Source organism: Ambystoma mexicanum, chromosome 3q (assembly GCF_040938575.1).
Source record: "Ambystoma mexicanum isolate Mex_15411 chromosome 3q, UKY_AmexF1_1, whole genome shotgun sequence".
Lineage (NCBI taxonomy): Eukaryota > Metazoa > Chordata > Amphibia > Caudata > Ambystomatidae > Ambystoma > Ambystoma mexicanum.
Genome location: NC_090926.1, coordinates 1,158,507,358 through 1,158,534,808, shown reverse-complemented (window position 1 = coordinate 1,158,534,808; position 27,451 = coordinate 1,158,507,358). Strand labels below are relative to the sequence as shown.

Below are 27,451 nucleotides of genomic sequence, written 5' to 3'. Positions count from 1 at the left end.
TTATAGGCGGGTTCCCCTTCAGCTCTTGGAGGTGAAATACCCGAGGGGACATTATGTCCTGGTTGACTGGAGCGATCTGGGGTCTGGGGAGTGGTGCGCATGTATGCCCTTCCACCGCTGGCACTGGACCTACTGAACAAAATCCAAGCAGCCCCATGCTGTGGTCAAATGGTTCAGCGGGGGGTGTTCAATGATTTCATGGATCCTGTGCATGCAAGGGGTAGACTGGTTGGCACTCTCACGAAGTTGAATACATTTGCTAGTACCCTGTGGTTGGTAGACACCCGGAGAACGGTGCACCAGTCGGATAGTGGTTTCTCCTTGTCGGGAGTGCACGGCTCACTATCCAGGTTGGATTATCTTTTTATTCAGATGGGAGACATGCGATAGCTTCGGTCAGCTACTTTCCTAGCTAGGGGCATCTCTGATCACTCCCCTTTGGTTGTGAAGCTTGATGCAGGTAGAAAGTAGTAAATAAATCCATGAAGACCTACTATCTGGGGTTTCCCCCATGGCCTGCAAGACAAAATTATGTTTTGCCATTAATGAAAGGTACGCAACAGTCTGGAGTTATGGGAAGGTTAACAAGGCGATCCTTCGAGGAAAGAGGATTTCCGTAGTTGCAGCTCATAAAAAAGGTCCATATACTGGCAGAGAAGAGGCGGAAGGAGCATCGCAGACCACAAGAGCTACTCTGGAACACTGCACTAGATACTGCTAAGCAAGCGCATTGGCTTAAACTTATCCAGATTTATGAGTCGGGGGTTTGTACTGGCAAAATGCTGGCCTGTTAGGAAAGAAGGGAGGAGGGGCAAAGATATGTGAGGTGACAAGTCTTGGTGGGATGCAGGTCATAGACATAGAAGTGTTTGCCACACATCTTCCTTCCTGGCAGATGTCATCCTGCCAAGGCTGTCGCCCACCCACCCAGAGGGATGCCCTGGAGGGCATCAGGTAATGAAATTGTGGCAAAAATGCTGTGGTTTAACACAGTAAAGGTGTACCCCATTATACCATTTAAGGGGAGCAGGGGTGTTCCCCCGCTCACCTTAAATGGTATAATGGGTCCAGGGTTGTCCCCCGCATCCTTTACATGATTGTGGCAGCAAAACCACAGCATTTTTGCAGAGATATTTTTCACAGCCATTTTTGCCACAATTTTAAGACATGGAACCCCCTGGAGGCAGAAGAGGTGGCTGCTGCATCTTAGGTCTGCAAAGGGCCCCCAGCCCCAACAGGTTCCCCATTGAGGTCTGGGGAAAGACTTAGTGAGAAAACATTGCTGCACATACACAATTTATTTACTCATTCGAGGGCCACTGGCATGTTACCTCTTAGGACATTGGCCTAAACTTTTTGCCTGGGCCTACCCTGAGCAAATTTGGGCAGGCCGACCCCCCCTCCACAAAAATGCCAAATGGACAGTATGTACAAATGGCTATGTACTATTGTGCACCGTCACCACACCCTACTCCTAGTATTTTCCCTGGGCTCCCCACCTGCTCCCATCAGTCACTGGGCTCCCCTCATCGCACTCCTACCCAGTCCCTGGGTTCTTCCCCACCCCGTCAGACCCTGGTCTCTCCCCCACCACTATTCCATGGCTCCTGCCCATCCTGCTCCCAACACAGTCCCTGGGCTACTCCCACCCCGTTCCCAACAGTCCAAGGGCGAATTTTTAAGTGGCGGGCATTAATATTTCCCCCAAAAATGACAGTGCCAAAGCGCAGCAAGGGAGCCTGAACCAATCAAGGAGAGTTCAGGAGGAGGTTGGGGAGTTTCCCCCATACATTTTTAATAAAATGGGTTAAAATGTTGCACTGTAGAGCATACTTAACAGTTTGCAATTGGTGCTGAGGGATCCAGGGGGAAGGCATGACATTTACCCTCCTAGTCCCCTGGGCTTAACAATCAACATGATGTATGCAAGGTACTCTGTGCCAGCGGGGAAAGCATTGTATTTTTGCCTAGACATCTATGATAAGTCAAAAAATACCATCTAGGTGCCCTGGGCTCCACAGCGCCTCATAAGGAGAGCTGATTTTGGCAGGTGGGTAGGGGGGGAAAATTGTGCAACAAAGGCATTTCGTCATTTTTAAAATGCCTTTGTTGTACAACCCTCCTTCCCCCCACTCGCCAAAATCAGCTCAATGGACCAAACACTCACAAAGAAATCACCATCATTCACATGAGCACCCATCACCATACACTCACTCATGGCCATACACGCATCCATAAACGTTTTTACATAAAAATTAAATTAACATAAATGTACCTTCTGCAGGTCCTGCGAGTGGGTGCTGAAACGCCCCACTACAGGCTGCTCTGTCCGTATGTGCATGGAGGCACAGGAGCTCCACCCCTCAAATGCAGTGCCCCATCCAGCATTTCCAATGAGCTATGCAAGACTGGTGAAGCAAAACACAAAGCCTTGCATGGCTCAGTGCGCATGGGCAGCTGGGGAACTGAACTGTCAAGGGGAAAACAGTGTTTCCCTTTCACAGTTCAGCCAGCCCAGGAGCACTCCCGCAGCTGGAAAAAGCAGCCGAGGGAGTGCTCCGTGTTTCACTGGGCTGGCTCCTTTATAATGGGTGATGGCCCACTGGGTGGACGCCCCCTCGCCAATCTGTTCGTCGTGTTTTTAGACAACGATTTAAAAACAGATTTTTACCTTTTATTGAATTAACTGATAGGCCAAAACTGGTTAAGTCCAAGTACATTGTGGCTAAAGTCGCCTAGAACCTGTTGAATTGCAACTAGATTTGCTCAGTTTGCTTTATGTTCACGCCAAGGCCCTGCAGTGGCCAAAAGGACTCCTATTGTCTTTGCAGTAAAGGTCTAATAGGAAATTTGGCAATTATGCTCACTTCCTTTGCATTTCAGCCAAGTGCCATTATCAAACTGCACAGGAAGGATCCAAGTCAATGCCCCTTTCATCCACCTCCGAAAAACGCCACTGTAGGTGAAAGCTTGATCTCATTAATCCATAATAGAAATTCACCCAAAGCAGGTTGCTTGACTCCAGTCATCTGGCCAGTGACAGCAGAGCATAAGAGACATGTATGCACGAAACAAAGCACATAAACAGCACCATACTTTAACTTTCTTGGAAAAAGTTGCTCAGCACTTAAAACCCAAAGGCATTGAGATGCCACATGTCTGGAGGAGGCAAAAAGGAGTAGGCCACCAGGACATACCAATACACAAGAGATCAAGGATGCAGACCGTCAGTGAATATCAGATCCTTTGGTTGAAATACATTTGTTACTCTGCAGAGATTTGAAAGAGCTCATCCGCAAAGGTCTCTACAGAGACCTTTTAAATGTCAGAATTTGTGTACCGATGGTTATCCGAGGTAAATTGCAACACATGCCAAGAGGGAGACCACAACATCCGTCATTCCAAGTGCTTTATTTCTACTTCAACTGTTGCCAAATACACTTATGCATATTCCTTTAATATATACTTATAAAAAACGTAAACCATGTACAGATTTCTGTGCTAATTTATCAAAAAAGGAAAAAAGGCCTACAGAACCCATCAGGCATTTGAATTCGATTAAAGTCTCTAAAAACTCATCGGTTCCTACTGTGAGGTACAACAGAAGATCAATCCTTTAGGTTTAGCACCTCTGGCACACTCCACCTCAAACACTAGCTGTAATGCCAGTTCACAGGCTCACAAGTACCTTGCCAGATTGGAATAAGTCACATGTTAAGTCAGGGACAGAAATATGTAGAATTAATCAATATATATAAAAATACAAACTTCTGTATGGAGTGTTGAACTGATTTTGAGCCAACCTTTCTTTAATGAAGTAGATGGTGCTTGCATTGATGGTGGTTTGCACAGCCATGGACGCATGATGAGTATAAAAGTCATAAATGTTCACCTTTATACAGTATTAGCACTAGAAATGGCATGAAAAAATCCACACTTTCAAATAACGTGTGGAAACCCCATGTGGTTCAGTTGACACTTGGCAGATGCCATCTGCCCATGAAACCATATTGGTGTATGCAGTACAGAGGGATTCAAGGTCGGACCCCAAGGCTGTTCAGAGATTTCCAGGGCTCATACATAATTTCAAAGTAGCATGGAAACGAGCATTGAATGAAAAATCGCCATAGGAGAAACTAGTCCACAAACATCAAATGCACACATTCCTTTTACAAGTGCACCCCACTTCCATTTAGATAGGCTTAAGGAAGTCTCTTGCTACAGGATAGCTAGACAACAGTCATACTAACACGCCCAAACTAGGGCCAAAGCGCACCCATGAAGGGAAATGCCACGACTCACCAAAATGGCCAGTGTTAAAATACAGTATAGACACGTTGTGAACCATGGGCCGTGTATTACAAAATGAAATCCAGCCTTGTAATCTTAGGCACCAGCTGCAGTTGTGACAAGAATGAAATGACCCAACCCAAGAGCACCAAGTTTACCCAAAGCAAAAGTCAGGGCAACAAAACTAGGGTATTCAAATCTAGTTAATGTTCATGGCCGGAGGTAGAGTTTTGCTTGTGATGGAGCAATGCTTGATGTGGTTTCATGACAACTAACTAATCCAAAAAACTCCATGACCGTTCCCAGATTTTAAGAAAAAGTTCAGGTTGAAGCAGTCATTCCTGTTCTCGCACCCAGAAAATCCACTCAATAGCCATTCAACATTACCCCGATGTAAGAGCCAACAATCAAGACAGCTGCCATATCTGTAGCTCCATGAACACTACCTGCTGTGAAATAGTGTTACATGCTTCCCCTTATGCAAGCCACTGGTCCCATGGCCTGTTTTGCACAATTATGTAAGTTTGGCTTCCTGCAAGATGTCCTTTTGGACAATTATAGAATCGTTTAGGCTCATGCCTCAGGAGATCCATTTCTATGCTTTAGGCACACATTACCAGAATGCTGGTTTGTTTAAGGTTTCCTCAAAGACAATAGCTGTTGGTGCTGCATCCATGCAAATAGTTCACACCCACGTGAGTGTCCTGATGAAGCAGACCAAGTCCCGAGGCACAATACTATCAATTTATTTGTGTCCACTTCTTTAAGACTCCCGCCCACACGTCCCAGTCGCGCCCCCCCACCCATATTCTTTGAATTACATGCAATCCATGGAGTTTTCTGGTATGACGTTAAGTGCTCCACCGGGGCTTAGAAGACCCTTCGAGGGGACACAGTTTGGGGGCAGCATGCTGTTTGGGGTTGGATCCACATTCTCCAGGTCTTCCATTTTCGTATCAGCGTTGCTGTCCCACTGGATATGGAAACGTGTCACACGAGGGTTTGAAGCAAGGATGTTCCTCTGGAGCTAGAAGGCATGAATAAAATAGAAAAAGTCAGTGAAAAAAATACACGTCCTTTTTAAATAAAAAAGCAGTCAAGCTATACTAGAAAGGTGGATGGTTGATGCGCTCAACAGTATTTCAACCAGGGGCTACGTATAGGTTACTTACAATCCTAGTGCAGTGTAACCAGAATGTTAAACAAACGCATATTATCTGCCCACCATTATGCAGACACTCGGATCATGCGGCTGTATTGTTATTTATGATAAAGCAGTTTTGGGTTAAGGTCATTGCTGATAGAGTTAAGAGTCGATTTTAGGGGGAAGAGCCAGGTTTTCAATAATTTGCGGAAAGACACGAAGTCCTCGGTGAGTCGGATGTGGGGTGGAAGTGTGTTCCACAGAGTGGGGGCCAGGGCTGAGAATGATGATCCACCTAACCTGACTGAGTTGGTTTTTGGCATGACTAGGAGGCCGGCAGAGCTTGATCTTAAGAGTGTGTGGAGGATGGTAGTGTTTTAGTTTGTCTTGAAGATATTGTGGTCTGGTTTTATGTATTGCTCGGTGAGAGGCATAAGGTTTTGAAGGTCACCCTTCGGGCAAACGGAAGGCAGTGCAGTTTTGAGAGCTGGGGAGATGTGATCTCTTGAGCCAAGTGCTAGTAGCAGTTTGGCAGCAGCATTTTGGGTTCTTTGTAGTTTAGTCAGTTGGTACGCGTGGACTCCGAGGTAGAGGGGGTTAGCATAGTCCAGTCTTGACATAACAATTGATTGGACTGCGGAGAGTCTGTTGGGAAAGGAGAGTTATGGAAAAATGCACCTAACGGTTTTATGGTGGTAGTGGCAGGACTGACGTTGACTTTGACGTTGACTCTGAGTCTAGGGTGCATCCAAGTTTTTTTTGCTGAATTTGAGGGTGTTGTGGGATATGCTCATAGATGGCCAGAGTAGCTGGTGCAGAAGAAGTTTGGTGTTGCCACATACCATGATTTCAGTTTAAGAGGTGGTTTGTGGTCAGCCAGTGATCTAGGTCGAGGCAGGAAGTGAGGTCGGGTGGGCAGTTGGGTTTTGAATTCAGGAGTTTTAGGATTAGTTACGAGTCATCGGCGTAGTTGTAGAACAGGATATTGTGCAAACTGATTATTCGTGGGAGGGTGGACATTTAGAGTTTAAACAGGAGGCCGGATAGGCATGCTCCTTGTGGAACTCCAGTGTTGACTGGTCGGGCGTGAGAAGCATAGGTAGAGAGTAGGGTTATTTGGTTTCTGTTGTCTAGGAAGGATGCTATCCATTTGAGAGCGTTTCCACGTATTCCCAGGGAGTGGAGGCGGTCAAGGAGAATTGAGTGGTTGATTGTGTCAAATGCGGCTGATAGGTCAAGAAGGATTAGTGTGGCGCATCCCGCGGAATCAGTGTTTAAGGTCATCCCAGATTGAGGTCAGAGTGGTTTCGGTTCTGTGTTGGGCTCCGAAATCTGAGTGAGCAGGGTCTAGGAGATTGTTGGCTTCGACGAAGGCATTTAGTTGGGAGTAGGCAGTTCGGTCATTGAGTTTGGCAAGGAATCTGGTGTTTGAGATGGGGCGGTAGTTTTTGGGCTCGAGGGAAGATTTTTTTTTTTGGAAGAGGCTTGATATGAACACTTCTGGACGCAGCGGGAAAAAAAATTCCCCAAGGAGAGGGAGTAGTTTGATGATTCTTGTGGTTGTAGGTCAAATGGTCGAAAACCAAATGGTCGAATGACCATTTGATCGAAGTAAAATAGTCGGAAAAAAAAGGTCAAAGGGTCCCCCCCCCCAACCCACCCAAAGGTCGAAGGGTTCCCCCCCCAACCCACCCTTTTCTCTATTAAAAATATTTAAGCAACCAAAACAATATATAAATAAAAAAATTCAATCTTTTATTTGCGACCATTTGACCGGACACCGGTTCTTGTGTGTTCTCCTGCGCCAAGTAGATGCAAACATGTCTGAGGCTGGGCAGTGGTACCGTGGGGAGCCGGATGGTTTGCAGACAGAAGTTCGAGAAATTGGTCAGGATATTGGAACGAAGGAGTCGAAAGTCGGTTGAGTAGCAGTCGCAGGATGGCAGGTTGGGTGGGTGGATTTCCTGGTGGGTGTAAGAAAGCTAGTTGTTGGTTAGAGAGTTTGTTCTTTCGAGAGCTGTGGTGCAAAAGTGGAGTGAGTCGCAGTGATTGTGAGGGGGTGGGAAAGGTGGTGGTACATGATGGTTTGGTGAATTCAGTGATGATTTTGTGAAGTTCTTTGCTGGGGTTTTTATAGTTTAGGATTCAGGAGTTGTAATTGGCTTTTTTAGCTTTCCGGATTTCGGCCTTGTTGTGGCGATGGTGCCGTGCCAAGGTGGATCTGCTCAGGGCTGTTTCGTCTTTCCGCCATTTGCGTTCTAGGGATTTATATAGCCGTTTAGTGTTATTCAGTTTCGGTGTGAACCATCTAGGAAAAAGGCCATGGCGAGCTGATGGTGTGCAAGAAGGGGTGAGCGGGATTAGTGAGGTGTTGAGCCATGAGTCAAAGGCGGAGGAGGTTAGGAGTTCATTGGGTAGGGGGGAGGAGCTTGAAGGAGGGCATCGGCTAGGTCGAGAAGCATTTAGTTTCTTCCAGCATTTGTGTAGATTGAGGTTCTGGTAAGGGGAGCGGGTTGGGTGAGCAAATGGCGAAAGAAACAATGAAGTGATCGGACCAGATGATAGGGGTGGAAGGGTTTAGATGCATCAGGTTGTGGGAGCTGAAGAGGGCATTAAGTGTCCTTTATAGTGAGTCGGCCTGTTCATGTGGGTATGGAGGTTAATCGCGTCTAGGCCGTCAACCAGAGAGTGGGTGGGGTTGTCAAGCCATAGGTTGAAGTCTCCTAGAAGGGTGAGGGTGGGATGGTTTAGTTGGAGGGTGGCAATAGAGTCGCAGAGGTTGTTTGAGAATTGTCCATCGTAGCCAGGGGGTCTGTAGATGATTAGGAAGCTGTTGGGAAACCAAGGGGGGGGGGAATATTTTTTACTAGGAGTGATTCAGTGGAATGATGGAGTAGTCGGGGGGGGCTTAACATGCTACTGCTAACTTCAGAGGATAAACAAAATTGGCCACTGAATACAGCTCACGTACACCTCACCGTTTACAGAAAAGCCATTAAGGAAATCTAATGCATGAAGTACAAATGGTGACAAATTCCCTCCACTCCCCAGAATGAATATCCTTTTAGACTCAGATATGTAAATGATAAACTCATGCTACTTAATGAGAAATCTAAAAGCATATAGTCGGGGGGAGTCCCATGCATATACCAAGTTTGCCCAAATAAAAAACAATGTGGTTAGATCTTAGATCACAATAATCAAATGGCTACAGCTCTGAAGCTGTTTTAGCAGGACATTGCTTGGACTAATTACACGCAAAAAAAAAAAAAAATGCAACTATGATTGACAATGGAAACCAACAGCCAGTGCTTCAGATACGTTTTTGGGGAGTAAAAATTAGTACATTTCCAAGTTAGCATTTTATAAGCAATTAAAAAACTGCTTTAACTGATCCGAAAGGTTCCTGTAGTCATTTTCACCTAGTCATTCACGCACAATAAAAGGCATGTTCTGATCACGCAGCAAGTTTCTTCCTGGGGTACCACATGCACTACTGGTCCAAACATATTCATGTATCTGTTTGGGTGAAAGCAGGGGCACAAGGTCGTACGTGTCAGTTTCCTCTGTTGGGAATCGTTGCCTATTTTTAGGGTGTAAAAGTGGCCAATACACTGCTAATCTGTGGGGTTGATTATAGTGCATAACCGTTGCAAAATAAATCTGAAAAAGGACAGCTTGTTTGCCTTGTTACACATGCTTTTTAGAAGTGTTAAAAGATTCCTCTGGGAATTAAATAAAACTTGTGCAAACAGGAAGCATGTTAGAGGTATGAACAGGCAATTTCTTAAGCATTAGTACCCAGGGAGGGTCAAACAGAATGCAACAAGCATTCCGACTGGCCCTCGCCAGGGAATCCCCTACATGCAGTACGTGCATTTTGTTCCCAGCGGGGGGCGTGGCAGCCCCTTAGCCAATAAGGAGGCTGGAAACAGGGCAATCTCGCTTTGAGCCCCCCCATGACTGGAGGCTGCCTTCGCCCCCTGCTGAGGACTCGGCTAAGTTTTTTCCCTCCACCCCCCCCACCCCTGCACCCTATCCCGTCCCCCCAACCCCACTTAACTTTTTTCTTGGGCGCGAACGCGCTGGGAACAGATCTGTTCCCAGCGCGTTTGCTCCCGATGGCCGCCATGGAAAGGGAAAACTACGTTGTCCCTTCCCCAGCGACTCTTGACTTTGTTTGTTCCGAAATGCTATCACGATAGTGCTATTAGTCCCCGGTCTAACGGGCCAGGGTACTAATGGCTATAAGCTCCTCAACAGGGGGCCAATACCGCCCACACAAATGCCCCAGGGCTTCGTTAAGTAACTACGCCCCAGGGGCATTTCCTGGGGCGGTATTGACCCCCCGTCTTGTGGCTTTTTGCCACAATAAGCCCTGTGCAGGGGGGGGGGGCTACCACTCCAAGTAATGCCCCGGGGTCCATAGTTACAGGCCAGAAGGCTCTGGGCCATTACCTGAAGTGGTAATCCACCCACAGACCCCTGTGAGGGGTTTATTGCTACTAGTACCCCAGCCCATAATTTCAAGTTACTGAAATGGCTGCCGGAGAAGGGCCGCAAAGTCAGTTTTCCGTTTCCATGGCAGCCAAAGAAAATTGTGGAAAAATGAAGTAAACAAAATGGCCTGGAAACCATGGTAAAGAGGCAGGACACTTCTTGCACTTGTGCGATCTGAACGACACTGGGCCTAGTAAGATCGTTCTGTTCCCCCTCCTTTGCCCCATCACGCCTTGAAACACGTGTATAGGTGTGTTATAAATACCATATCATTTAGACCCTTCTCGCTTTCCATGGCAGCCATTAAAAAAAGAAAATAGAAAAAGGAGAAAATATCACGGATGATCTTAGTACTGTTTCTCGCTGGCAGACAGTTTTGTACTAGATGTAAAAAAGGTTCCATGTCTGCTGTATAGCCTTTGGGGGCAGTGCTGCGCCCCCCCAGGGCGCCATTAGCCTCCACCACGCCAGCTCAGGGGGAGTCTTTCAAGGGCTCCCCCGAGCTGGCATCGCGGGCTAAGGCACAGCAGGTGGGCGCACTCAATGTCAATCGGTCACCCGATTGTCACCAAATGCGCCCCTCTACAGCAGGCCCCTTCACCAATAAAAGGCACCATGGAGCCCCACCACGCCAACTCGGGGGAGGGGGGCTGGGGATTGGTGCATTGGAGAAGAGTCTTTCAAGGGCTCCCCCGAGCTGGTGTAGCGGCAGCAGGCGCCTCATTGTCAATGCGCTCGCGGCAATTCATATAATTACCTCCTTGCCTGTGCAAGGAGGTTTTTTTTTTTAAAAAAAGGTTACCCCGTGGCCAGGGGCGCGCGGGTAAGGAGGGGGGCGCGAAATCGCCCAGGGCGCTGGTGCTCCCAAGGCCGTCCCTGTGTATAGGTATTATAATGAATGACCCCATCAGGCCCCTATCTGAGAATATTTGGAATAGCTTCCCTCTGAGCTAAGCCGCATAGAGATTGAGGTATTTGAATATAAAGACTGTATAAAATGCAGTAGTGGGTCAATTCCCCATTTTCCTCAGAGCTTGGGTCTGGATACCAGGTCAAAGGCCATAGTGAAATCCACGTAGCAACAGAACAAACTACAATCCCTCCCATCACCACCAATTGTGGGATGTCTTAACCCACTCATCCAAGCCCTGCAACATCACTAGACATTGTTGGCAGCAGAAACATCAGAATGGCCATTGGAAAGCATGCTGCTCGCTCAAAATAATCCAAAAACACGCAGTAAAAATCTGAAAGATGCCCATCTTAGTGAGCACAGGAGATCACTGGCCAAAACCACCATTGAGCTATCCACCAAGTAGCCTGAAACCACTTGGAAATAACAATGCTGATTGCAAAAGAAACAGAGCTAGCTTTCCAAAAAATCTTTTGAATGTCAAAAATTGCAAAAATCATGGCTCACAAACCACCTAAAAAGATCCAATCTCCTTGTTGGGTGGTCAACATCATTATCCCACAAGAATCTACATAAATATAAGGTCCACAGAAGTATCTATATCTGGATAAAGTATACTTTTGAGGATTGCTTGCTGGAAGAAAGCGGTCAAAAATAGGTGCAATACCGGTACTCACCACTACCAGAAGCCGGCGTTTTAAACCAAACAGGGAACCCCAAACTATGCCAAAGGAAAGACTTGCTGAGGGGTGGAGACAATGTAAAACTATATTCTGAAATGACTTGAAGGAAGCAATTGTTTAATGTATGTATTAAAAATGTGGGTTATATTGTAAGAAGAGACAATTTGTAGACATTGGTTGCAGAGTTAAAAAGTGTTCCCACACTGGGATCAAACAGATTCACACCTTTTCCCTGGACAAGGGAAGCCTCCCCCTGCCCTTGGATAAGAGATTGACAAGCTGGTGTGAACAGGAACTGGGGGAGTGGCACCCTGGCACGTCGCTCTCAGTCAAGACAGTGGATTCTTTAGGATGAATAGAATATGCTGATTTGGGTGCGACTAACTGTTCTGGGAGAGACTGACATGCGACCTCTGGGTCAAGCCAGCTCTGGGGGCGGACCAGACTGGGATGTGGATTTAACTTTGCACCGAATATATGTTTAAGGAAAATGCGTCTAAAACATTGCAACAAGCTGACAAAAATGTATAACGTTGGGATTCTCAAAATGACAAATTCACTCACAGTTCAAGACTAAGCTGGACGCTGTGTGATGTTCTGAGACCAAACCCCGTAAATTATGAATATTGTAGCTGCAGTGTTTTTGCTATGAATGTAAAAACACAGTAATATGCCCAGAGGGGATCTGCATGCATCAAATTTGGTGCAGAACCAATATTGGAAAACCCACCAAAATCGCAAATAAGTTGTCATTTCTGAACCAAAGCTCCTAGGAAGATCAGAGTTGGACGAGAATGTACCTTAAATAATTTGTAATGTGTGTATGTATTATGAACAAGTTGTGCACCGTGGAAATATGTTTGTTATGAAAAAGATTTTCTAAGTAAAAGCAAAAGGGGAGTTTCTTCCCTATAAGGTAAATGGTAGCATGACGACACCTCATGACACGCTGATCCTTTTTCCAGTCAAAAGACAGAATCCTCTAACCTATTAAGTCCTCAGGGGTTGGGCATAGAGAATCAGCCTACCCACCCACTTTAGAAACACAAACTGCTGAGACCCAGATAAAACATTTTTTCCACTACTCACCGATTCTTGCGAAGCACTCTGCCGGAAGACTTCAGAATCCAGATCTAGACCCAGAGACCAGAACTCTAGAACCCAAACTCTAGCACCTTGAAGCAGAGGCCTAAACCACAAGCTGAATCCTTCTCAGCAGGCCTTCAGAATATTTTGCAACCCGACTCTAACCCCTATACTTCCACGGGGCCTAACCAGACCATTCAACAGGAGGCCGTGCGGTTTGCTTCTATTTATTTTTTATTTATTTAACATTTATAAAGCGCTCACACAGCCCGCAGGCATCGAGGCGCTGTTACAGGAATTGTTTGTTTTTCTTAGTTGGGTAATTGTGTGTTTTTTGGTCTTAGTTACGTTAGTATTTATAACGCGCTTAAACACTGAGAGGTTTCTAAGCGCGGACCCGGGGATCGAACCTGTGTTGCTTCGTGTCGACTTGCTTACAAGACGCGCACGCTGCCGCTGAGCTATCCTTCTAGCTAAGAACCCTGTGCTAGAACCCAGAAAGCAGTATTGTAATCCAAGACCCGTCAGATCCAGTTCAAGAGACCCAGACCGCCGTGCAGTGCTGAGAGCAGAACCCAGAAGGCCCGAGACCTGTCCGGTGGCGAGAGTGAAGCCAAACCCCTTGACGAGGCCCATTCCATTCCCAAGCCTAGGAGTGAGTATCTAGTCTAGAACTGTCCATAACCAATCTTAGTTTAAAGTAATCCTCTTCCATTCATTTTAACCTGACCAGGACTGCATTATAGAATCTTGTGTCTATCCTGTGTATTTCGAATCTGTAAAGCGCAATCTGTCATTTGAAATCTTGACTTAATTTCTGCAAAATCTACCTTCGCTGCACGTCCTAGAAGCGAAATTTAACTGTCATTTTAGAGCTAAAATCCTAGGCTTTCCAACAAACCCAAAACGACATTCCAATTCATTATAGTTTTTCCGTAATCACGATTTATGCACGCTGAAAAATTGCTGCGAATTGCAATTTAGCTCCATTTCACCTTTTGTAAAAATAGCTGTTTGTTTGCAACTGCTGAATTCGTTTCCAATTTGATAATCATTCATGAATCATTGCTAGTGTTGACCTGAACCAATCCAAACTATCACTTCTTCTGAATATCCTTTAGTGAATTACAATCATTTTAGCATATTTTTCCATCCATTGCAATCACATTCTAAAGCGTTTTGACCTGTGTTTTAAAATCATACCTGTTTTCTCTTAAGCTTGCTGGGGGGAACTGGAATTGAACTGCATTCTTGATTGTATTCCTGAAACCTGTGTGCCCTCATTCATATTGGTTACTTTTTTGAGACCAGGCCAGACGAATAATTATCCGCCGTTTTCTTCCCTCCGATCTGAAGAGGCTCATGTAAATATGCTCGGCGAATACGCCCATCAGAACCATATCTTGCAACAAGAGCGCACTTGCAGGTACTGTCTTTACCGATGAAAGGGCTCCTCTGGGTGTTTCCCTGTTCAATCAGCCGGTCTGAAACAGTCAAGAGGAAACTGGATCTCACATTTTTTTTGTATGCATTAGCTCAGTGGGTTGGGGGGGGGGGGGATGGGAAGGCGGAGTGTATGGTATTTCTTCAAAGTCCCACCCCACAGAATTTTCTTGTTTTTCCCTGCTTAGTAGCATTTCCGCCAGGACAGCTTCCGTTATCACCATGAATTTTCACTGGCTCATTTGTTGCTGCCTGTTGCTCGCTCGTAGCCAATACTGTTTTTTTTGTACTTACCGGTGCCGTTTTTGTGCTTCCCAAAACAGTTTCAAGTACTTGTAACAGAAGTGCTTTAACTGCACGTTGCTCCTCCACCAAGGTAGCAAGAATGCATCCATCTTAGATGCTAGACCATTATTATTCTGTAAATCACACCGGCCCATGAAAGTAATAGCACTTTAAGTGGACCAGTCGCTGACACTGCTCGTCTGTGATCGCAGAGTCGGAAAGAGGCAAAGGCAGCCATATCGAGAGAGACAGATTAGCATCAATGATATCGTACAGAATGTTTTGATCGGTCAGTCTGTTCTCCTCCCAGGGATGTATATTTTTAATTGACAACCAGTTTCAACAGTGTGATAAAGACTGGTCTAAAGAGCCATTAACAATTATGAACGAGTGCCTCGCCTCAAATGGTGGCTTTGCATTGAAGAAAGCAGTAATTTCAGATTGCATTAGAGAGATTTGTAGCTTTAGACCGAGACCTGCTTACTGGTCTTTGTTGGGTTTATTTTTTGCTGCTCCGCAGCGTAATGTTGCTTTGCGAGTCATATTTCACAATAAAGCAAAGTGCACAAACAAATGGTCAGAAGTCTTATGGAAGGAGGCAAGGATCGTAGAAAAAGCAGGGCTCCCCACTCCACCCAGCCTCACTCGACGTGCTCTAAACGTGAGCGTGTCAGTTTATTCCTGCGGGCAAACCCGTTACGTTGCTTGCAGAACAAGGCCTCCAGACCAAAAACAAAGGTCACAGAGCGGATGTAATTCGCAAAGAACGTTTGTGTCAAAAGCAAATCCTCACGTTGTGTCAAAACGGGGGGGGGGCAGTCACCACAGGACACTCCACCTCACAGGAAACACGCCACAGTTGCCCGTTTACCATTTCAATGTTTCAAGTTAATATAGTTGCAGTGTACAGCAGAAGGCAGTATTTCCAGTACAATGTCAGGACATTAAATCAGACAATTATCTTTCATTTTTTAATATTAGCTAAGCCAAGACATCCCCTCCACACGCTTTCAAAAGGGGCACATGTCCCATCACAATTGCTAAACAAACTGTTGGCCAAGATGTATTAAATTTCCGCAGCACAGCGGTATTTTAAGAGTAATAATATTTTGGATGAAAGTGTTCAGTTTTAAGAGTACAATTCGGAGCAACCAATGCACTAGCACTAGTCTGGGATTCAAATTTCAAGCTGCTCGACAGTCAGGCAGAGTGAGCAATTTAGCTCCTGGATGGGGCATAGACAAGCCTGGTTAGCTTGACAGCAGCAGCTACCAGGAGCAACCTTTGGCTCCGAGACATTTGCATTAAAAAAGGTGCAATAGTAATCCTCTAAAAGACAACCATGAACAGCCCTATACTAACAAAGTTATAGTTGCAGCTCATTTGAAAGTTAGATTTGTTGCATACTATGTATTAAAGTCTGTGTAGCATGGTCTAATCACAGCAAGAGGTGGCAGCAGAGAAAAATGAAGTGGTACAGAGACAACTACGAAATGGTGGCAAAAGTGAAGACTAAATGAGGGGTAGCTACAAGACTAAAGAAATTCATGAATAAAAAGTGAAACAATATAGAAACATAGAAAGTGAAGACTGACATCTTTCAGGAGGCTGGATTTCACTAGCTCCAGGGTCAGGAGTAATTCTGGAACATGTAGAATTGTACTATAGGCAACATCTAATCCAAACCACTGCAACAAAGCAAATAAGACGCAAGGGTGTTTATTATTCATGGTATCAGCGCAATATTTTATATCTAAATTCCTGGCTCTTTGAACAGGGCTACGGAATATCACAACCACAGCAGTTTTACGGCAGTGAGGCTTTCATGAAGAGTAGTGTATTCTGACCCCACTAAGGGTGCAGTAGACTGGTGTGTGCAAAGGTAGAAGGAAACATTGGCAAAGTGAAACGGAATAATAAGTAGGAACAATAAATAAGAGGAAAAATAATTGGATGGGATTTTCTTTCTCTGGGAAAATGCACACAGGGAGTGCCCGCTCTTTGTTGGTTAGCCCTAGTACATGTTAGCACTAACATCTTAAGTGTACCCCTCATGCCAACAGTGGATGCTTGTAACAAAGTATTAGGCCTAGATGAGAAGCCAAGTGGGAGGATATAAAAGAAAAAAAAAAATCAGTGAGTTGTCCTCAACATATGGTGACCGAATTGCCCCAGCAACAAAGACTGTAGACCTGAAAGTTGGGAGATGGCCCATATCTGCACTTCCCTGAACAGAGAGCGCTGAGGAGGAATCTATAAACTAGCTACTTGGAAGAGCTGCAGATCCACTAGATTCTAAGTTACTTACCACCACTGGACCATGCCTCAATTTGCACACTCCACACTAGCCATTTGCAATCACAATGATTAAGAGATGGTGTGCTGTCTCGATCGAGAGAACACAAGATGAGTGGCTAATGCCTAGATAATAGCTTGCAACTTTAAATTGTAACCCCTTCACTAGACCACACCGCCTCTTGAGGGGGCCCCACAAAAGAAATGTTAGACAGCAGCCCAAAAACCAATCGTGTCATGCACTTCAGACCAATTACCCAAGCCCATCACTATTCTGGTGAATATGCATTTTTACTCCTCATACAGCAAAGCGGTTATGGACATTTACACTACAAAATAGGTCTCCACGCAAAGCTTTTTACCTGGCAGAAATCTGTTTTTTGAGGTGGGTTCTCACGGAACTCTGGGTCCACATATTCATTATTAACATAATATCCCACGCGGATAAACTCCTGGCCTCGATACGTACAGGTTATCAAGACAACAGTCACACCAACAGCATCCGTCTCTGGGATTAGACTGGAGTTGGGAGCATCAGCCTGCACAAGGAATACCATGGTTTTAGTAGGACATTTTTTACGAGCCTTGCACAAGATCAAAGACAGCAGTACTTTTACGATAGTTTATGCTCAAACTCAAACCCTAAAGTGCACAGCAATTCCATGCTAAAAACTAAACTAGTTATATCAACATGTTTCAAACAGAGTAAAGTGTTATCAACACTTTTGGACAACACGTTTGGAGGGTTTGGACAGGTAGCAACATACATAACAGCTCGGTGCATAGAACAGTGTGGCATGCAAACAAACATTAGGTTGTAATCTGTTTGGAGTGTAGCCAGTCTAATGAAAATGAAAAAGTACCTGCACAGAAACTAGCAGCTCATACAATGAAGCCAGTGAAAAACCACCAAATATATAGATTCTTACCTGAAAGACAAACATGTGTCTTCCTGCAGGGACGGGGCCAACCAGAACCGAATCGAGAACTTGGTCATACTCTTCACTCTCTGCTGAGCCAACATAGATGATCTTCCACTCCAGATCTGAAATAGTAATTAAGACAAAAAAAAATAGTATATAGACTAACCAGTGTAGTCAGCAGCCAACAGTCAAACATTTTTGTTAAGATGGATTTCTGAACTCCGACCTGGTGGGCAGAGGTTCAGAAGGCCAGCTTCTTGGAATAGGGTAACCTTCTGGACAAGCCAGGCAAATCACAGTAGCATCGGCGGCGGTCAAGGGTGATCAAAAGCCCACAATGAGCACAGTAAATAAAATTACAAATTATGGTCAGGTGTGTATATAAAAAAAATATATTAAAGGCCTTTTAAGGCAAAACACAAAGTAATTATCCAGCAGTAATAAAACCAATACTAATCTAGCAAACATAAATTAACCAATGGCCTAAAGGAATAGTACACAGTGTTGATCCACATTCTGGGAAAGGGGTCACAGTGCGAACATAGTTTATGCAGTCCTTCACAATTCATACCCCAACTAAGAGGCAGTCCAGTCCCTAAGATGAGTGGAGCCATCATTGTCTCTTCAAGGGGCTGTAGCGACTTAGGAAGGTGGTTGAGGCAGTGCAGAATAAGAGCCCACTATTCGAGGAGGGTCTCCCCAAGAGGGCAGAACAGGATCCAAGAACTGGTAATAGCTCGGTAGCAAAGGCTACTTCGATAAAGTAGAGTGGCACTGAGGGGACAACCGTGTGTAACAATTGATGGATGCGCCAGGGGCCACAGGTAAGGGTTGCAAGTACTTGCTGACCTGTGCACTCTTGACCAAACTTCGGCAGTCAAGTCAACTCCGGTTGTAGGTTCAAATCCTGCAGTTCCACAGCTCTGCGGCTTTCGGGGGCTCCGTCCCAGGGACGATTCCTTGGCAATACAGTTGCGATTTCTCCGCTCCTGATGAAGGATGAGGCCAATTCCTCTACAGGGAGGGGGGGGGGGCGTCACAGCAGCAAGGCACCAACGAAATTAGTCACCACAGCTGAGCAACAGCACATGCTCTTGTTCAGGCGGATTCCCAATTCCAGAGCTAGCAATGCTAGGTATATGAAACTCTGCGGTAGAGTGCCTTATACCCAGAATTTATGGTCTCTAAAGGCTCAAGTCGAAACTCGAGACTGCAGTTCCAAGGCAAAGGTCTCGTTCGAGCCGGTCAGTTCACTGGGCAGTCCAGGAACACTTCCAAAAAGGCTTGCTTACAGGTTAAGTTGGAGGTGCAGAGTATAGTTGGCCCACTATTCAAATAGGTTGAAGCGCCCTTGCAGGCCTTCCACGGATCTGCTTAGTTGATTCAGGATACTTGGATCATTTACTAATTTCAGTGTGAACTCAGAAGATCGACCTGGAATGGGTCCAAAATGCCTTCCCCTATCCAAAATCTCCTTTGCGCTAAAACGAATAGAAGCCAATGAGAGATTTGCTCACATACAGCCATCCCAGCACACCAGACATCCTGGCACCCAGGATGTGTATTGGAACTAGACAGCTCCAGCCCACATCCTGGAGGTACACACACAAGGCATGCAGAAGCCAGCAAAAGCTTCGGTTTGTGCTGGGGTCTGCATGACAAAATAAGGAATTTCCTGGGTCCGCTTGACCTGGGGGGAGGCAAAGAGACAAGCTAGCCAAAGGACAGAACAAAAGACCTTATGGCATGGCCATTTTAGGCACTGGCCACTGTCCAACAGTTTGGACCATTGAAAAAAGTTGAACACATTTAAAGTTGAAAACACATTGAAAAGTACCAGCAGCCACCAGCTCTGTCCAAGGCCCACGTGCACATCACCAGAAAATCCTAAAAGGGAACCCAGCACACTGTACTGTAAAGTCTCCCAGCACTAAGGGCATGTCAGTTTCCCATACCAAAATGAGCAAAAGCTCAGCTTAGCACAGCAGAAGGCTGGGCTCAGACAACAGCAAAAAGTTGGGGGTACACAACTGGAGTGAAGGTTACCCATAAATGGAAATCCTTCCCAAAAATGTCCACCCATGTTCGCAAATCACCCATGCTGCTAGCTCTACAACGTCCTAGTCACACTGAACCCCCGTGCGGACAGGCCCCAGTAATGTTAAGACAATTGCTTAAAAAAGCCAAGCGTAAACTGAAGGGACTTACTGGATGCTAGAAGGTGGGTGCTGTGGAGACTAAAGAAAAGAAGCAGGCAAGAAGTAAACAAAATAGTTTAGCCCTGCCAGAACTCGCCACCAATAGTTCACATTGACTTCCCTGGACAACATACAGAACCTACATTAGGCGTTTAGGAATGAGCATTACGGGAGTAAATTAGGCACTTGTCACAGCATGAATAGTCATAATGTACAAACTGCATTTTATTGGGGAGATGGAGATCCTCAGTACCTATTTTACTAGCTGCCCCCCCCCCCCCCCAAGTAGCTTCCAATTATGTGGTAATGCCAAATCTGGGGTTGCTTTTTTGATCTCTGAATACTAGCACACCCACATATGCCACAACTCCGATCAGTGTTGCCAAAATTCTAAATGGCTAAAACGATGCTGCACCCATCTAGATTTGGATGGTAGTACACCTTAAACAGAGGCTCGCCTTAAAGGCTAATCCTCAAATTGGACAGTCCTAAATTCGATCATGAAATTCATCCTGGCGCCCAACCCTTTATTTCCTTTACCCTCTCAATTGCAGAAAAGCATGGATGAATTTTGGAAAATATGACAGTACATTCAAATGCATCTACACAACCAAATCTATATTAAAACTTAAAATGGCAGGCTGCCACAGTACAACACTGGGAAGGAGTGCACATCAGAAATAGGCCACACGCCAGGTAACATTAATCAGTAGATTACGATAACTCCTCCATACGAAGAGCCTTCAGTTAAGAGGCTCACACAAAGTAAAGCACATTCATCGCAGGCAACTGACCTTTCACAAAGACGAAAATGAATGAATAAAATTAAACCAGTCTCCTTTTTGAAGTAGGTCACTTTCCTCTTAACAGCGCAGTGTAAGATTCTCTTAAACCAGCCACTTTCAGTGAGTAATTAGGCTCCGATATATCCATCACCTGACATGGGTTCATGGGGCCGTAGTAAATAATGGTGCATACAATTACAGGGAGCTATTAAGATCCTGCTTCTAGCCCTAGAGAGCCTGGTTAGCTTGACAAGCTGCTACCAGGACCTATTTTTGGTTCCCAGGGCCATCTAGTGCCATACAAACACAACTATGCAATATTAATTGGAATTCTTTATAAAGGCATTTGCGACATAAGACATTTAAAGCATCATGCACTGTATATAATGGCCACAAAACCGAAAAGTGACATATCACAAACTGATGTTTGTCATACTATGTACTAGCTCCAGCTTCTCTAGGGGCATCTCCTGCCTACTAGGTGATATCCAATATCGAGAAGCTCCGTTTAGCTTATGAAATAATTGCAACCCTGAATTACTACATGTGAACCAGTGTTTCAAACTGGTGGGAACTATTCTGCTCCTGCTTGTAGCCTAGAAGAGCCTGGGTTATCCTGTCCGCTCAACGGGTTGTCCACTACCACTGATCCGACAGACATCTGGAGGAGACTCACGTGCGCCCTTGCATGGTCGACTAGAAATAAATGCTATGGAACTCACTAGAGATTCTACTCGTCTTGCTGTGTGTCTGGCCTTAGTAGTAGAATAATCTTCTAGATCTATTGAAAGCTCCTACTGAAAGGATAAACTCTTCTTTCTCCTGATAGTTAAGACTCATGCAGGGCGGGAGACTCAGGGTTTACGGGATGAGAAATCAGACATTCCCGGACAGGGTCCACATGTTTTTGAGTACACCCTATCATGAGTATCCACCAAGTAGACAAAATGATAGCTTCTGGGCAATGACATGAGAGATTATGAAGACATCCTGAGCATCATCAAAAAATCAAGTTCTCCTCGGGCACCAGGCAAGACGGCCTGACCAACGCCAAATTGAAACAAGATCCGGAACTGTGGGAACTGGACAGCGAGTTCTTGGTCTGCTGAACGCTAGCTGATGTTGAGATGTCCATTCCCATTTCCGGTCTTTGTTAGTTCTCGCAGGGGGGTTGCGAGAGTGGCATGGTCGGGAATGAACCTTGCGCAGTACATTGCTGTGCCCATAAAGATTTCTGTGGCGGATGTTGGGGCCTTGGTGTTCTTGATGTCGCTCACGTTTGCTGGGTCCGGTGACACCCAGTTTGAGTTAAAAATGTAAATGAAGCTGAGCTCTTCCTTGCAGAACTCACATTTCTCGGCATTCAGTTCAAGTCCAGCACCCTCAAGCCGTTGTAGAACTGCCAGGCGCTTGGTGTTATTTTGCGTTGGTCCCATACACTATGAAGTTGTTGCTTACGTTCGTAGCCCCTTCAGATCTCGTCGAAAGATGATAGTCCCAGGTTTAGGCATATCTTCGCAGGCCGAGATAAGGAGAACGTTGTGATGTATCTCGACGCTTCGCTGGGCGTAGCTGGTGATATCCCGACCTGAGGTCGGCTTACTGAATAGGTTGGCCCCAGTCATGTCACCGATTAGCTCGCCAATGGTCAGTGTGATGTGCCGCTCCCTCCCGATTGCGTTCAGGAACCTCACCAGGGTCGGCCCTGATACTTTCTCCATTCCAATCTCCTTAGACTGCCTCCCTCGTGTGGAAGGGGACACAGCGATGCCGTACTGCCTTCGGTTCAATTGTAGGGCCTATACGCAGCATGATGGCCCTGCCTCGAAGGCATCAGATGCCTTGAAACACTTGGTTGTGTTTGAGGAGGTAGTCTATTTCTATTGGTTGGATGCTGAATGCAAAGTGGATCAACCGTAGCTTTTCTGCCATTCTGCAGCTTAGGAGTGCCTCGCAACCTGTGCCTACTACGTAGATTCTTGTTTGGCAGGATGTGTCGCGAGAATGAACCCTGTTACTGGTAGCGTTTTCTTACAGCCATATGCGAACAGCTGTACCCTTCTGTCCCGAAGCACTTGTTTCGGGCCGAGCTTGTTAAGAGCATGTGTTGGCATCACCTTTACTGTTGCACCCGTGTCTATGACTACTTGCATCGGATTTCCATCAGAGATGACGGTACAGGAGGGTTGCATCCATTTCTTCTTGCTCTTCGAATGCTTGGATTTTTGTGGTTCAACTGCGGATCTCAGGTGCACTGTTTTCTCTTGGCTGACTTCTTTTGCCTTTCTTTCCAATGCCTGTCTGGTGAGACGCTTTCATCACTTTTTCACTGCTGCTTGGTGATCTTTGCGAGCTGTCTAATGCTCTTGCTCTTCCTCTCCCTTTTGGCTGGCGGGGAGGTTCACTTGGGGTGAACTTCCTTCTGTGGTCTTGTTGGTGGTTCTCATTCTCTCCAACCAGGTGGGTGTAGGCAAACCGCTGCAAAGTGGTTTAGGGGCTTGCATTTCCGGCCCATCAAACCCCACGTGGGGCATGGTTCTCCTCTGCGCCATGGACCACCGCACCATTTGCACGTCTCGCCCTTGAGGTTGGATAGGCCTTGGAAAGTTTGAGCCTTAACCATTTTTTGCCCTCTGGTGTTTTGCCTTCTTTTGATGGCTGCGATTTCTTCTCTTCTGGGGGCAGCCTAGCAGGTGTTGGATCGCGGGTGCGTTCAAAGTCGTCCCACCTCGAGGATGCAGACATGGGTCTGTTCTTTTCAGACAATATGGCTCTCCTAAGCTTTTCTGATGGATGAGGTTGACACTTCCGTCTAAGGATCTCGCTCCTGCCCTTGTTGGGCTTGTGCTGACATGGTGCCGGCCTAGTGTTGTTGCGCCCTTTCCCGCTAACAGTCTGCCTGTAGCATGTGTGTGCATGTGCTGTTTGAGTCTCTTGCAGGCTGTAGGCATATGGGCGCAAGAATCGTCTTGACAGCACGAGTGTGCATATGTTAATCTGCAGTCTTTGTTGCTGATGGGCCAGGTATGCGTCTGGCCTAGTACGCACGCGGCGAGGCATATAGCTGAAACGCCATCTGATGAGACCTTTCCGCGTGTGTCCAAAATATGTGAGCGGAGTGCGGGGGTGGGCACGAAGTCATTATAGCCTCTGTGTGCACCCATCTAAGACTAGAATGTTCATAATACACGTGGAATGTTGGAGATGGTAATTACAGCCTCGGCATTGGGGCGCGTGTGAACGGAACGTGCACGACCACGTAGAATGCCCTTTGTATCCCAGCGCTTACTGGAATGAAACTGATGTCTGCGAGCATGATCTGCCAGCACATCCAGGGTCGCGGTGTACAGCCGCGAGGGGTCACAGCTGGCAGGCCTCGCAACTGCCGGACACCTTGGTGCATCCGCAGGCGTACGATGATCAGGCACGCATAGCATCCTCGTTGCCAGTATTCAGTCTGAGCCCCTAGGTCTCCGGTGATGCAGGAGACCCACACAAAGGGCTCAGGCGTCAGCAGAGGACGCAGCAATAAAACATGCAACCAGTGTGTAGGGTGTATAAACCCGGACTGCTGCGCAGTTCGTGGTTCCTTTATTTCCCGGTCCCACCCCTAGCACGTGACATCAATCTTGCACGATACATGTGACATCACACTGGACCATAAACAGGATATAAATGGCTCCCACCATTTGTGACCCCTAAGACGCAGACCAAAGCTTCAAGTAGAATGCTGTACAAGGACCATCAGGCAAAGATTAAGACAAACACCTAATTGCGCACCCAAGGCCTGGAAAACAGGTGTCAGGCGGAAACTACAAAATCCAAATATGGTACTGAAGACTCAGTCCAAGTGAATGGCGCAGGTGGGGATTACAAGTAACCTTTAAGACGTGTGGCCTGTGTAACCAAAGTGACCTAGGGGAGTTTACATACCTCACATTCAAAATCAACCCACACAAATGAGACCATATTAAGAAAATAAAAATCACAACTAGGTCAATGCAAGTTACAATCTCAGCTTAGGGAAACTTGTCATGACATAAAATTGTCTGTCCTAAATACCTCCCTGCTAGAGCCCTTCGGTCTTCTAGCTCCAATTCTCTGAAGAGCAGACACCCCCTGCCCCAAACCGAAAGCGTGGAGTAGATATCTTTTCGACAGGAGGTTCGCTCTGGAATGGCGCCTCTGCCACATTCTTGCACTTTCACGATCTGTATGACAACACCCAGTAAGATAGTTTGCCTTGTCGTGCCTAGAAACACTTGTGTAGACATGCGCACTATAAATGACCTCATGGACTGCCTGGTCCTCCCCCAACTTGCCTTTTCGGGTCTCCTTCACCTGACTAGCCTGGCATGTTGAACACCCCCCCCCCCCCCGCCGCTCTTAGCATGTGGTCTTCACTCCCTGCTTCCCTGGCACTTCCTCGCCTGCCAGCACTTTGTAACTACACTTGCACGATCCGACTGTCACATGGCCTAGTAGGGCTGTTTTCTCCCGTAACCCCCCTTTTGTCTTGTGGTGCCTTGAAACACCATTTCATGCATAGGCGCTTTATAAATGCCCAATAAATACAAAAATAAATAAAATCAATTTTGACAAGACATCAAAACGAACTAAAATCAAACATGTTGCCAATATTATATTTCCCTTTTGAGTTGCACGAAGAGACCACGTCAAGCGCGGTTGGCGATTCTAAACAGGAGGGATACTGGCATCTACTGGGGGAGAGCGGTATTGACACTTCTTTGGATTTAACGCGGGGAAAACAGGTGGCAGGGCGCAATTTTTGGACGAGCCCGTAGTAACACCACGAAACATCAAGTATGCAGTACAACAAGCCCCAGAGCGTATTCTGTGGGTGAGTGAGTGTGGGGGCTGTCGCCTGTCACCCGTGCAGCTCTTTCGTGCACTCTAATGCGGCGGGGAGGCCGTCTGGCACTTCTAGGAAGTCTTTGGGGGTTCATAAACTTGGGATACAGTCCCAGGCTGAGAACTTCGCCAGACAGTTCCCCCACAGGCGCTAGCGTGTGGCAGGTCTATGGCAAGGGGCTGGGAAGTTGGGGGGCGTGTATCTGCTCACTGAGCCCCCCCTCGCGTATCTCTTAGCTTCACTCACCGTCAGGCAGGTCCTCCATGCACTCGAAGGTGATTTCGAACTGGAACGGGTTCGCGAAGGGACACGGGTTGTCCAGCACCGCTACATTCTGGATCTGGACCTTGGCCATGGCAGGAGGGAGGGAGCGAGGAGGGCGAAGGCGGGAAAAGTCGAACAGCCGCACGCGCTACTCTTCCCACCTCACACCGCGCGGCGCTTGAATGACAGCGGCCCAGGCGCGAGATACAAATGACCCGTCAGTCCGTCCGTCTCTGCGCGCGGGAGGTTCAATGAGCGGCAGCCGCGACGGCGTCTCCTCACGCGCCAGACAATAGCGCGCAGCGGTGCCGCGGAGTAAGGCTCCTCTACGCGCGCCTCAATGACTGGCAGTAAAACGCCGGGAGGTACGCGAAGCCGTACTACAAACGTACGGTACTCGCAGAAGAATGATCAGCCTCTGCTCGCTAACGCGCGCCAAATCCCCCCCGAATACAAATAATAGAAAAACCGCGCGAGCAGCTGCCGAGCCCACTTCCGCTCCCCTCACCCCCGGCAATTACAGCCAATCCGGTAACCCTCCCCGAGATGTCATGCAACGTAATGCCGATACTCGTGACGTGATTGGGTAGTGCATCTTTGACTCCTCCTTTTTCTGTCATAGCGGGACCCGCCTTCCTCGCTCTTATCGGGAATTTTGCTAGTTCAAGACCTGAAAGCGAGGCCTGGCACGCAAGAGCATAGCTTTGTTTTGGCGGGTGGACGCCGGACATCTCGCCGCTTTTTGTGTTCCTGTTGTCTAGCCTACACAGGGTGGCGCCATTTTGGCGTGCACGCTGCTCAAAGCTCACTCGTACTATGCCATTATTTACATGTTCTGCTCCAGCGGAGTTATAGCAGTGGCATGGGCACTAAAGAGATATTATGTATAGTGCTTCCTCTATTAAACATTTAAAATGCCAGATGTCTCATATTAAAACCACTGTTAAGGCAAATGTCATCTTCTCTATGTCTGCACGGGCGTGCAAATGCATAGCTCTCAACCATTTGTCTTGCAAAGGCGGGTGAAATCACCCGATTTTGTTTTTGGCGGGTGAGAGGCCCATTGGAATGAATGGGCGTGCAGGAGGCTTGGCGGGTGACACCCGCCAAAAGCGTGTGAGTTGAGAGCTATGGCAAATGCATGAAAGCGGTTAAGGGAAACTACCTTACCTCTGGGGGTATCCCGGAGCCTCTGATATGATGTGATATGATAAGGCATTTGTAACGCGCCTATACACAAGTGTTTCAAGGCGCGACGAGGCAGGGGGGGGAACAAGGGGAGACAGACAACGATCTTATTAGGCCAGGTGTCATTCAGATCGCGCAAGTGCAAGGGTAGAGGGGAAGGGAAAAGTGCATGGGGGAAAGGGAGAGGGGAAAGTGCAGTACAGGGTTATTAGCATACAGCATACAGGATAAATAACAAAGGCCAGCTGGTGGCAAGTGCAAGGTAAGTGCAGACAAGTGCTGGGAAGGGGGGCTGTATGGATACAGACACAGTCCCGTAGTGCAGGGGTTGCCGTGGAGGCAGTGCAGGGGAGAGTGGCTGGGCCGAGAACAGTGAATGGCCCAGTTGCAGATTCAGTGCAGTTTCAGTAGTATTAGCAGGGGAGAGGGGGAGAGAAAGCGGAGGCAAAGAGGAAGGTTTTGAGGTGCTTCCGGAACCGGAGGTGGTTCTCCTCAAGTTTCAGGGAGGCACGAAGGCTGTTCCAGAGGGAGGCCCCTGCAGTGGAAAGAGATCTGCCCCCAACTCGTTGTTTGGAGAAGTG

General features: G+C 46.8%; 1 protein-coding gene across 1 annotated transcript; it reads right to left on the bottom strand.

Moving 5' to 3' along the window:
* Positions 1–3,395: 3,395 nt before the first annotated feature.
* Positions 3,396–26,320, bottom strand: ASF1B (anti-silencing function 1B histone chaperone). Its single transcript, XM_069603978.1, has 4 exons — positions 25,665–26,320; positions 17,569–17,684; positions 17,002–17,178; positions 3,396–5,317 (listed from the first exon to the last, which is right to left on the bottom strand). Exons 1-4 carry the CDS (start codon positions 25,771–25,773, stop codon positions 5,108–5,110), a joined length of 612 nt encoding a protein of 203 aa, XP_069460079.1. The 5' UTR covers positions 25,774–26,320; the 3' UTR covers positions 3,396–5,107.
* Positions 26,321–27,451: the final 1,131 nt, after the last annotated feature.